The sequence below is a fragment of the Pelobates fuscus genome, chromosome 2, assembly GCF_036172605.1.
Source record: "Pelobates fuscus isolate aPelFus1 chromosome 2, aPelFus1.pri, whole genome shotgun sequence".
Lineage (NCBI taxonomy): Eukaryota > Metazoa > Chordata > Amphibia > Anura > Pelobatidae > Pelobates > Pelobates fuscus.
Window position 1 is genome coordinate 10,100,740 of NC_086318.1, and position 12,505 is coordinate 10,113,244.

General features: G+C 45.9%; 1 protein-coding gene across 2 annotated transcripts in view; it reads right to left on the reverse strand.

Annotated features, from left to right (window-relative positions):
• Positions 1 to 12,505, reverse strand: part of ASXL2 (ASXL transcriptional regulator 2) — a 109,795-nt gene that overhangs the window by 80,965 nt on the left and 16,325 nt on the right. For both annotated transcript variants that reach the window (XM_063441933.1, XM_063441934.1), the window contains exon 2: positions 3,400 to 3,482. In XM_063441933.1, the coding sequence (XP_063298003.1) occupies positions 3,400 to 3,482 (83 nt within the window). The remainder of the gene's footprint in view (positions 1 to 3,399; positions 3,483 to 12,505) is intronic.

Below are 12,505 nucleotides of genomic sequence, written 5' to 3' on the forward strand. Positions count from 1 at the left end.
TATAAATATTCTGGATCCTATACCTTGTATTGAGTTTAAAATCTTTATAAATATTCTGGATCCTATACCTTGTACTGAGTTTAAAATCTTTATAAATATTCTGGATCCTATACTTTGTATTGGGTTTAAAATCTTTATAAATATTCTGGGTCCTATACCTTGTACAGAGTTTAAAATCTTTATAAATATTCTGGATCCTATACCTTGTACAGAGTTTAAAATCTTTATAAATATTCTGGGTCCTATACCTTGTACGGAGTTTAAAATCTTCATAAATATTCTGGATCCTATACCTTGTATTGGGTTTAAAATCTTTATAAATATTCTGGATCCTATACCTTGTACTGAGTTTAAAATCTTTATAAATATTCTGGATCCTATACCTTGTATTGAGTTTAAAATCTTTATAAATATTCTGGATCCTATACCTTGTATTGAGATTAAAATCTTTATAAATATTCTGGATCCTATACTTTGTATTGGGTTTAAAATCTTTATAAATATTCTGGGTCCTATACCTTGTACGGAGTTTAAAATCTTTATAAATATTCTGGGTCCTATACCTTGTATTGGGTTTAAAATCTTTATAAATATTCTGGGTCCTATACCTTGTACGGAGTTTAAAATCTTTATAAATATTCTGGATCCTACACCTTGTATTGAGATTAAGATCTTTATAATTATTCTGGATTCCATACCCGTTCAGGTTCAGATGTGAAAAAAGCGTTGCTGTTAAATCAACACCAAATGCTTCTGGCAGATTGTTGCAAAATCGATCAGGTTGAATTCAGAAAGGAATTTAGTAAATTTATGAGTTGCCATTGCAGTTGGAATTCGGAAATTTTAATTGGATTTTGTCCATCAAGACAAACTATGAGGCCAAAGCTTCCAGAGATAGGTTCCCGTAATGAATGCTTTGCCATTAGTTATCTTTTTATGTTTCACAGACAAAATTAGCATTGGTGCATTTTCTGCTGGGCTTGGCTCTGTCAGTCCTATACATGTTAAGGTTTGGCACTCTTTGTTCAGGAAAACCCTTATTAAAGAGTTACTCCAACACTTTTATAAGAAAACATAAGAATTCAATTAGCTCCGCCCTCCCTCTATTACAGAGGAGCAAAATAACCAATAAACATACTTCAAATACCTTAAATCCATCGGTGAGTGGAGCTCCCAGCTCCTTTTTCCACACCTCCCTTACATGGTCAAATAGAAACATTTGATTGGACCGTTTAAAGTGGCTCTGAGCACATGCACGTTCGGTGCCAGTGAGGGGAGGGAGGGATGGACAGGAGAGAGGGGAGGGAGGGACGGACAGGAGAGAGGGGAGGGAGGGACGGACAGGAGATGGGAAGGGAGGAATAGCAGGAGAAAGGTGAGGGAGGGATGGACACGAGATGGGGAGGGAGGGATGGCAGGAGAAAGGGTAGGGAGGGATAGGAGATGGGGAAAGAAGGATGGAGAGGAGAGGGGGAAGGGATGGATGAACAGGGGAGGGTGGAGGGAGGGCTTTATTTTAATAGTCTTCCATCTCTGACTGGATGTCCTCCCGCTTTCTGAAACTCAATCTCTCAAAAACTGAGCTCCTTGTCTTTCCTCCTCCTAATACTGATCCTCCTCTTTCACTCTCCCTTCAAGTTTGTGGTACCAACATCAGTCCATCCTTGCAAGCGCGCTGTCTTGGCGTCATACTTGACTCTGGTCTCACCTTTGAGCCTCACATCCAGCATGTTGCCAAATCCTGTAGATTCCATCTTAAAAACATAGCCCGCATCTGCCCCTTTCTTGCACCAGATACTACCAAGGAGCTTGTCCATGCTCTGGTAATCTCCCGCATGGATTACTGTAACCCTCTCCTGATTGGTCTTCCCAAAAGCCGTACTGCACCCCTACAGTCCGTAATGAACGCTGCTGCTAGACTGATTTTCCTCTCTAGTCGTTTCTCTTACACCTCACCCCTCTGCCAGTCCTTACATTGGCTTCCTGTATGCTATAGGAGTCAATTCAAGGTACTAACTCACACCTATAAAGCACTGAACAACTCTAGCCCCTCTTATATCTCCTCACAGATCCATAGGTATGTCCCTTCTCGGTCTCTCCGCTCTGCCCGTGACCACCTCCTGTCCGTTGTCCGCACTCGTACGGCCGGACTTCTCGCGGGCGGCTCCCTTCCTATGGAATAGCCTGCCTACCGCCATCAGACTCTCCCCTAGTCTTGCATCTTTTAAGAAGTGCCTTAAAACTCATCTCTTTAGGAAAGCCTATGGCCTCCAAGACTAACCCCTACCTCACATACCTGTCTCTTGCCCTCTCCTAAAGGGCAGCCCACCTTATTTGATTGCAAATTCCTGTCCTAATGTGTTTTACACCCACCTCCTATAGAATGTAAGCTCGATCGAGCAGGGTCCTCTTCAACCTATTGTTCCTGTAAGTTTATTTGTAATTGTCCTATCTATAGTTAAATCCCCCTCTCATAATAGTGTAAAGCGCTACGGAATCTGTTGGCGCTATATAAATTGCAATAATAATAATAATAATAAATAGTAAAAATGGAAGGAGGCAGGGAGACTGTCGGAGGTAGTAGTGTTAACACTGCTTTTTCTCAGAAATGGCTATATGCCCCAGAATTACTACATTAAGCTGCAGTGGTTCTAGTGGCTTTAGTGTCCCTTTAAATAGCCAAACAGGAAACATTCTCTAAGTCAGCTATGCTTTCAGTTCAGCTAGTCTGGCCTTAAATTTGAATTTCACTTTGAATTCTCACTTCAGTAAATAACCCTGTGTGTGACCATATTAGAGATACTACCTGTGGAATCTGATTCAAACACCATGAGATCATATGGCTACCACCATCCGTGGACACGGCTTCCAGCAGTAAATAACCCTGTGTGTGTGACCATATTAGAGATACTACCTGTGGAATCTGATTCAAACACCATGTGATCACATCGCTACCACCATCCGTGGACTCGGCTTCCAGCAGTAAATAACCCTGTGTGTGTGACCATATTAGCGATACTTTCTGTGGAATTTGATTCAAACACCATGTGATCATATGGCTACCACCATCCGTGGACTCGGCTTCCAGCAGTAAATAACCCTGTGTGTGTGACCATATTAGCGATACTTTCTGTGGAATTTGATTCAAACACCATGTGATCACATCGCTACCACCATCCGTGGACTCGGCTTCCAGCAGTAAATAACCCTGTGTGTGTGACCATATTAGCGATACTTTCTGTGGAATTTGATTCAAACACCATGTGATCATATGGCTACCACCATCCGTGGACACGGCTTCCAGCAGTAAATACATCCTGTGGTCTCTCACCAACTACTTACTGCCCCAGCTATAAGATATCCAGACCGAGCCGTTGTTCTGCCAGTGGTGGAACCAACCTGATTTCCTTGAGTCCTTCTCGCTGGATCACCTGGAGAATCTCCTTGTGGCTCATTGGCGTGTTGTGATATTTCTCTAACACCTTGAAAGAGAAGAGAACGCAGATATAGCTCAATCCGGAACCACGGCACCAGCATTCAATAAATAGCTCTGTACAGGAATAATTACACTCAACACACAATACATTACATAATGAGCTTAAAAAGAAGTCTGAGGCCATTAAAAAATGCAAATAGATCCAGCCTTCCATTGGTTGGGTTTAAAATGTAAAATGACAATATTGCAGGTCGATACGAAAAGGATGTCTCTACTGGTTGAAGATGTGCCCATTCCACACTGAACTGTACTTAAAACGTATATACAGTATATATATATATATGTCTTTTTTCCCAATAAGACTGTTACTTTAATGAAAAGACGCAACATAAAAGCAGAAGAAACATTTCCCGGTTTATTTATTAAACTCCAAATGGCAATGAACTGAAATCCATGCATGAACTCAGAAAACTCGAGAGGAGGCAGTTGGTGTTTGCAAATAACGCATTTACAGACATAAAACACTGTTTATATAGAACCCGTGTAATGCATGGTGTCTTGTTTTATTTATAATACATTGTTAACAGATAGTTATAGAAGACTTGTAGCCAAGTGACGGGCTCACTATTGGAAACAATGTCACCGGAGAGCTTGAAAAGTCGTTTCTTTTCCTGTAGGAGTCACTCGCCAAATCGACGATTCTGATTGGCTGCTGAAAACACAAACTGTACTTCCTGCACTCTTGTTTCTTTGTCTCCAGCTATTGCCACTGACAATGGGAAAACACAATACAATCCCAAGATGGTCGCCAACACATAGAAAGATATGTAGTTAAAGGCTCTAGATCGCTTGTTTATGGTTTAAATCAGGGGTGGGGAACCTTTTATCTGCCAAGGGCAATTTGGATATTTAAAACATCATTCGCGGGCTATACAAAATTATCAACTTAAAAATTAGCCTGCTGTATTTGGTCAAACATCTAATTAACTCACTCCTAATGTGATGGCTGGAACTGCTTCTCTTTGGTGTGATGTAAGCTTGTATTTATGATGTTGCTACTCGCAGCGTGTGCGTGTAAGAGAGGGGTGTAGTGTGTGTGTGTTAGGGGTTCAGTCTGTGTGTGTGTGTAATTGTGTGAGTGGTTCAGTGTGTGTGTGAGGGCTTGCAGTGTGTGTGAGGTCAGGGGTGCTGTGTGTGTCAGGTGTGCTGTGTGTTTGTGTGAGGGGTGCCGTGTGTGTGAGGGGTGCTGTTTTTTTGTGAGGGGTGCTGTGTGTTTGCGTGAGGGGAGCGCTGGTTGTGAGGGGGTGCAGTGTGTTTGTGTGAGGGGTTCTGTGTGTGTGTGAGAGGTGCAGTATGTGTGTGAGGTGGCGTAGTGTGTGTCAAGGGTCTATATTGTGGTGGGGTGGGGGGGGGTGGGGGATCAGGGAGAAAATCTATATGTTTTTACTTAAAAAGAGGAAAGAAAACTGTTCCCCACCATCCTTCTTACCTCTTGCCTGGAAGGAGGGGATATGTCACTGCAATCCCTGGTGGTCCAGTAGTTTTGAGTGCACTTTAGCCTGCAGATCCTCTGGCTGCAGGCTGACTTCACCATTTTCTTCCCGCGAGCACAGCTCAGTCGGAGCGTTGCCATGATAACGTGCGGCAATGCTCCGACCTGCATGTTCGCGGGAGGATCACAGCCTCCTGGTCCTCCTCCTGTCCGGCAGGCTCCCGGATCCTAGCTCCCTACCTCCCTCTAGGAGGCCGAAAAAGGCAGACTGCAGAGCCTGCTCTCCACGGGCAGGTCCAAATGATTTTTCGGGCCTTTTATGGTCCGTGGGCCGTACGTTCCCCACCCCTGGTTTAAATGGATTAATTGGACATTAGAACATTTTTGTGAGAGTCACCATAAATAACCTGGGAACCGGAAATGCGGTCTCCCCTCCAAACATGAAACAGGCAAAACATTACCAGGATTCTCTCACTCCCTGTCTGATCTTTACCACGAAACCCAGCTAATTACGATTCAAGGTCTTTTCTAGAATCTTAGATGGTTCTCTTACTCCCTGTCTGTGTCAGGACCCCCCATTGTAATCGGCATTACCCGTATGACTTCCGGGTTTTGCTGATCCGACTCCGCCTATGCGTCTGACGTCACGCGTCTCCCTTTCAAAAGGAAACTGTAGCCGCATCCAAATTGCTCAATCAATTTGTGCCTATTGCCTGGGCACACCCTAATCACACCTCCGTGCTGCACTGCCTCTGGGCAGGTCTATGACCGAGGACCCGACACAGGAGGGGGCCGGCGGCGTGCCCACAATGCCGCCGGGTGAGAGGCCCCTCCTGTCAGTCTGCCCTGACAGAGATTCAGCCTCAGTCTGCAGCTCCGCCGGGAGTGAGCTGCAGACTGAGGTGTCTCGCGATCTCCAGCCTGTCATAGCGTTGCCGCGGCAACGCTCTGCCTGGAGATCGCGAGACTCACCGTGTGGTCTGCAGCTCACTCCCAGCGGAGCTGCAGACTGAAGAGAGAGGGCGCCCACTGGACCACCAGGGCAGGTATTTAGAAACCCCCCTTCTACCCCCTGTCACTCACTGCCCCCTCCCCCCTTCTACTCACTGCCCCTCCCCCTTTTACTCACTGCCCCCCACCCCATTCACTCATGCCCTTCTAATCACTGCCCCTCCACCCCCCTCTGTCCCCTGTCACTCACTGCCCCCCCACCCTGCATCTGCCCCCATACCCCCCTAACCCCTGTCCCTAGCCCTCTAACCCCTGTCACTACCCCTCTACCCCCCCTAACCCCTGTCACTACCCCTCTAACCCCTGTCACTACCCCTCTAACCCCTGTCACTACCCCTCTACCCCCCCCTAACCCCTGTCACTACCCCTCTAACCCCTGTCACTACCCCTCTAACCCCTGTCACTACCCCTCTAACCCCCCAACCCCTGTCACTACCCCCTAACCCCTGTCACTACCCCCCTAACCCCCTAACCCCTGTCACTACCCCCTAACCCCTGTCACTACCCCCCTAACCCCTGTCACTACCCCCCTAACCCCTGTCACTACCCCTCTAACCCCTGTCACTACCCCTCTAACCCCTGTCACTACCCCTTTAACCCCTGCCACTACCCCCCTAACCCCTGTCACTACCCCTCTAACCCCTGCCACTACCCCTCTAACCCCTGCCACTACCCCTCTAACCCCCTAACCCCTGTCACTACCCCCTAACCCGTCACTACCCCTCTAACCCCTGTCACTACCCCTCTAACCCCCTAACCCCTGTCACTACCCCTCTAACCCCTGTCACTACCCCTCTAACCCCTGTCACTACCCCCCTAACCCCTGTCACTACCCCTCTAACCCCTGTCACTACCCCTCTAACCCCCTAACCCCTGTCACTACCCCCCTAACCCCTGTCACTACCCCTCTAACCCCTGTCACTACCCCTCTAACCCCTGTCACTACCCCCCTAACCCCTGTCACTACCCCTCTAACCCCTGTCACTACCCCCTAACCCGTCACTACCCCCTAACCCCTGTCACTACCCCTCTAACCCGTCACTACCCCCTAACCCCTGTCACTACCCCCCTGACCCCTGTCACTACCCCCCTGACCCCTGTCACTACCCCCCTGACCCCTGTCACTACCCCCCTGACCCCTGTCACTACCCCTCTGACCCCTGTCACTGCCCCCTGACCCCTGTCACTGCCCCCCAACCCCTGTCACTGCCCCCCAACCCCTGTCACTACCCCCCTAACCCCTGTCACTACCCCTCAACCCCCCTAACCCCTCTCACTGCCCCTCTACCCCCTAACCCATGTCACTGCCTCTCCACCCCCCAACCCCTGTCACTGCCTCTCCACCCCCCAACCCCTGTCACTGCCTCTCCACCCCCCAACCCCTGTCACTGCCTCTCCACTCCCCCCCACCCCCTGTCACTGCCCCTCTACCACCCTAACTCCTGTCACTACCCCTCTGTCCCCTGTCACTACCCCTCTATCCCCTGTCACTACCCCTCTATCCCCTGTCACTACCCCTCTATCCCCTGTCACTACCCCTCTACCCCTAACACCTGTCACTGCCCCTCTACCTCCCTAACCCATGTCACTGCCTCTCCACCCCCTTAACCCCTGTTACTGCCCTTCCACTCCCCCACCCCGTCACTACCCCTCTATCCCCCTAACCCCTGTCACTACTCCTCTATCCCCCTAACCCGTTACTCCCCCTCTACCCCCTAACCCCTGTCACTAACAGTCTACTCCCGCTACCTCCTGTCACTGCCCCTCCACCCCCCTACCTCCTGTCCCTCTACCCCCAACCCCTGTCTTTGCCCCTCCACCCTCCTAACCCCTGTCGCCCACACAGTGCACCCCTCACAATCATACACACTGTACCCCACACACACTGAATCCCTCACAATTACACAAACTGTACCCTTACAATTACATACACTGTACCCCTCACAATCACACACTGCACCCTTCACAATTACACCACACTGTACTCCTCGCAATCACACACACTGCACCCCTTACACGCTGCACCGCTCACAATCACACACTGCACCTATGTATACATATACACGCGGCGTGTGTGTTTGTGCTTTAGGGTGCACACCCTAATGCAACAGGCTGCGCACGCTTATGATTTGTACCCAAAGCAGGATCTAATTTATTTCAACATTTACTACTGAAACCTAAAGGACTCTGTTATATTCCTAAAATAAGACTTGCCTGTCTGTTATTTATTTTAATTGAAGTCAAATGGACTATATTATAAGTTCCTAATTAAGGAGTTTCCTTGTTTATTAATTTCTGCTAAACGCTATTCTCTTTGAAGCAAGACTACCATTGCTTATGCATTCAATTCTTATTTCTACAGAAGATTGCCAAAGTTAAATTCCTTCATTTCAAAAAAATTATATATTCTTAAAGTGACAGTATCAAATGTATTCATTCACCTGCGGTTGAGTTCCAAATAAAGTTTTCCTAAGGTATTTCAGTCTGATCTTTACAGCAGACCCAGCTAATTACCCATTCGAGGCATTTTCTAGAATCTTACAGGATTCTCTTACTCCCTGTCTGATCTTCACCAGCCGACGCAGCTAATTAAAGGGACACAATAGTAACCAGAACAACTACAGCTTATTGAATTTGTTCTGGTGAGTATAATCATTACCTTCAGGCTTTTTGCTGTAAACACTGTCTTTTCAGAGAAAATGCAGTGTTTACATTACATCCTAGTGATAACTTCACTGGCCACTCCTCAAATGGCTGTTAGAGATCCTTCCTGGGTCATGGCTGCCTAAAATGCATCCAAACATTCAGTGTCTCCTCCCTCTGCATGCAGACACTGAACTTTCCTCATAGAGATTCATTGATTCAATTCATCTCTATGAGGAGATGCTGATTGGACAGGGCTGTGTTTGAATCATGCTGACTCTGCCCCTGATCTGCCTCTGTGTCAGTCTCAGCCAATCCTATGGGGAAGCATTGTGATTGGATCAGGCTACCACTTCTAATGATGTCAGCAGACTGCTTGTTTTTCCGAGTCTAACAGCATGCAGAGTTACATCTTCTGGCTTGAATACAGTAAGAGTTCTGGCTTGAATAAGAAGATATGCTATATTTATAGAGGCATGAGGGGCCCAGGGGGGCTAGATGGTGGTGTTAACACTATAGGGTCAGGAATTCATGTTTGTGTTCCTGACCCTATAGTGATCATTTAAAGGAACACTATAGTCACCTAAATTACTTTAGCTAAATAAAGCAGTTTTAGTGTATAGATCATTCCCCTGCAATTTCACTGCTCAATTCACTGTCATTTAGGAGTTAAATCACTTTGTTTCTGTTTATGCAGCCCTAGCCGCACCTCCCCTGGCTATGATTGACAGAGCCTGCATGAAAAAAAAAGCTGGTTTCACTTTCAAACAGATGTAATTTACCTTAAATAATTGTATCTCAATCTCTAAATTGAACTTTAATCACATACAGGAGGCTCTTGCAGGGTCTAGAAAGCTATTAACATAGCAGGGGATAAGAAAATCTTAATTAAACAGAACTTGCAATAAAGAAAGCCTAAATAGGGCTCTCTATACAGGAAGTGTTTATGGAAGGCTGTGCAAGTCACATGCAGGGAGGTGTGACTAGGGTTCATAAACAAAGGGATTTAACTCCTAAATGGCAGAGGATTGAGCAGTGAGGCTGCAGGGGCATGTTCTATACACCAAAACTGCTTCATTAAGCTAAAGTTGTTCAGGTGACTATAGTGTCCCTTTAACGATTCAAGGTCTTTTCTACAATCTTAGATGGTTGTCTGTGTCTAAAGAAATCCATGAATGTGGATTACAGTTCCAGTAACTGCTTATTTCCATCCTTGGAATTTCACAGAGAGCGAAAACCACAATCACTGCAAGGAATCCTGCTACGCGCTATCCCCAGGAATAGGCTGTCCAGACTCTGTATCAAACCCTTGCAGTGCCATATGGCAGAGCAATGAATCCCTTTAAAAATCGTTAAGCATAAACCATAAAGGAACCTTGTAATCCACCCTTGAGGAGTAACCCAACAACAATTCCTGGGTGATTCCAGACATTCCTAACTGCTCTAAAAACTGGCCCTCCACATAATTTGAGAATTTGAGATATATTTTCGATTGCTTTTTACATGAAACAAAAAAATAAGTTAATTTTAAATTCAAGAAAAGACATAGGATTCATTAGCTCTCCAATTATTTAGTAGGACAGGAAATTGTCCCATTTGTTCACATCAGGCGTACAGTCCTGGGAGCGCTAGCCCTTACCAGGACTTTCCCCGTTGAATCCCCTGCATGCTGGAACAGCAGACACAGGAGTAAATCTTTCTTCCCTCCAATAACAGGACGACACACGGTTTTAGCTGGAATAGATTTTAATGGAGCCACACTTGGCCTTATATGGCAATCCCCATGGGGTACGCCCACATGGACCTGATGGTGGACTGATTTACAACATCACAGACCAATAACAATAAGGTTACAAAGCACAACACTCCCACACACAGCATACAATCCCTCCCCTCTGCCTGGGAGATAATTGGATCAGTAACTGTACAAATTCTAATTCCAATTATCTCCAAGCACAGAAAAAAAACATACTTTTTCAAAACACCCCAAATGTACCCTATAAATACTTAAAACCCCACATACCCTGATAGCCCTGATCTGGGTGACCAACATATCCAAAAATCACCTAGATCAGTTCAGGGGTTCAGGAAATTCCTGGAAGTCTCTTTTTGACCGACCGCAGGCATGGTCCCATGCCCAAAACAGTTCCAGAGAATCAGGGCTTGTGGTCGGTCTAGTTTGATAGTTTGAAAACGAACAAACTACCGAACAGAGTCTATAGTCTTACCCCGGAGCTTGTTCCCCTCATCCAGGCGAATGATCTCACCGAACAGTGCCCTTCTAAATTGTATAGAATCAAACGCAGGCGATGATGGACGTCCAGCGGTGTTCGAGAGTTTGTGTCCGATTTTAGTTCAGTGAGATTCATGCCCAAACACCGCTGCCTTCATTCATGCGAACAAGATGGCCGCCACCTTAGGAATGGCCGCCACCTTAGGAATTGCGGCCACCCAGACGAACATTTAGAACAATGCGGTGTTAAATGTTCCAAGTTGTTCATATGTTTTAACAAGCTCTAGGGTGGTCTCTGGGTCGTGCGGTTGTTCGGTAAACGAACCATATAATCCCAATTGCACGAACGGAGACTTTAACATTATATTTTATAATTATAGTCTGTGGGCAGGAGGCTGGCAAGCAGGCTCCACCAGGAGCTTGTGGCCCACTCATGTAAAAAGAGGAGTTAGTCACACACAGTTTGCAGTATAATCCTTTATAACCTGCATCTCCACTATATAATCTATAATTCAATCACTATAATCTACAGTTTGCAGTATAATCCCTTATAACCCTGCAGTTACACAATATCATCTATAACCTATAACCCATCCCCTCTAATGTAATCCCTATAACACAGAGCATAATCCTATAACCCATCCCCCATAATGTAATCCCTATAACACAGAGCATAATCCTATAACCCACCCCCATAATGCAAACCCTATAACCCACCCCCCATAATGTAATCCCAATAACCCACCCCCCATAATGTAATCCCAATAACCCATCCCCCATAATGTAATCCCTATAACCCACCCCCCATAATGTAATCCCTATAACCCACCCCCCATAATGTAATCCCAATAACCCACCCCCCATAATGTAATCCCTATAACCCATCCCCCATAATGTAATCCCTATAACCCATCCCCCATAATGTAATCCCAATAACCCATCCCCTCTAATGTAATCCCTATAACACAGAGCATAATCCTATTACCCATCCCCCATAATGTAATCCCTATAACACAGAGCATAATCCTATAACCCACCCCCCATAATGCAATCCCTATAACCCACCCCCCATAATGTAATCCCAATAACCCACCCCCCATAATGTAAAATCTATAACCCATCCCCCATAATGCAATCCCTATAACCCACCCCCCATAATGTAATCCCAATAACCCACCCCCCATAATGTAATCCCTATAACCCATCCCCCATAATGTAATCCCAATAACCCATCCCCTCTAATGTAATCCCTATAACACAGAGCATAATCCTATAACCCATCCCCCATAATGTAATCCCTATAACACAGAGCATAATCCTATAACCCATCACCCATAATGAAATCCCTACAACACAGAGCATAATCCTATAACCCATCCCCCATAATGTAATCCCTATAACACAGAGCATAATCCTATAACCCATCCCCCATAATGTAATCCCAATAACCCATCCCCTCTAATGTAATCCCTATAACACAGAGCATAATCCTATAACCCATCCCCCATAATGTAATCCCTATAACACAGAGCATAATCCTATAACCCATCCCCCATAATGTAATCCCAATAACCCATCCCCATAATGTAATCCCTATAACCCATCCCCCATAATGCAATCCCTATAACCCATCCCCCATAATGCAATCCCTATAACCCACCCCCCATAATGTAATCCCTATAACACAGAG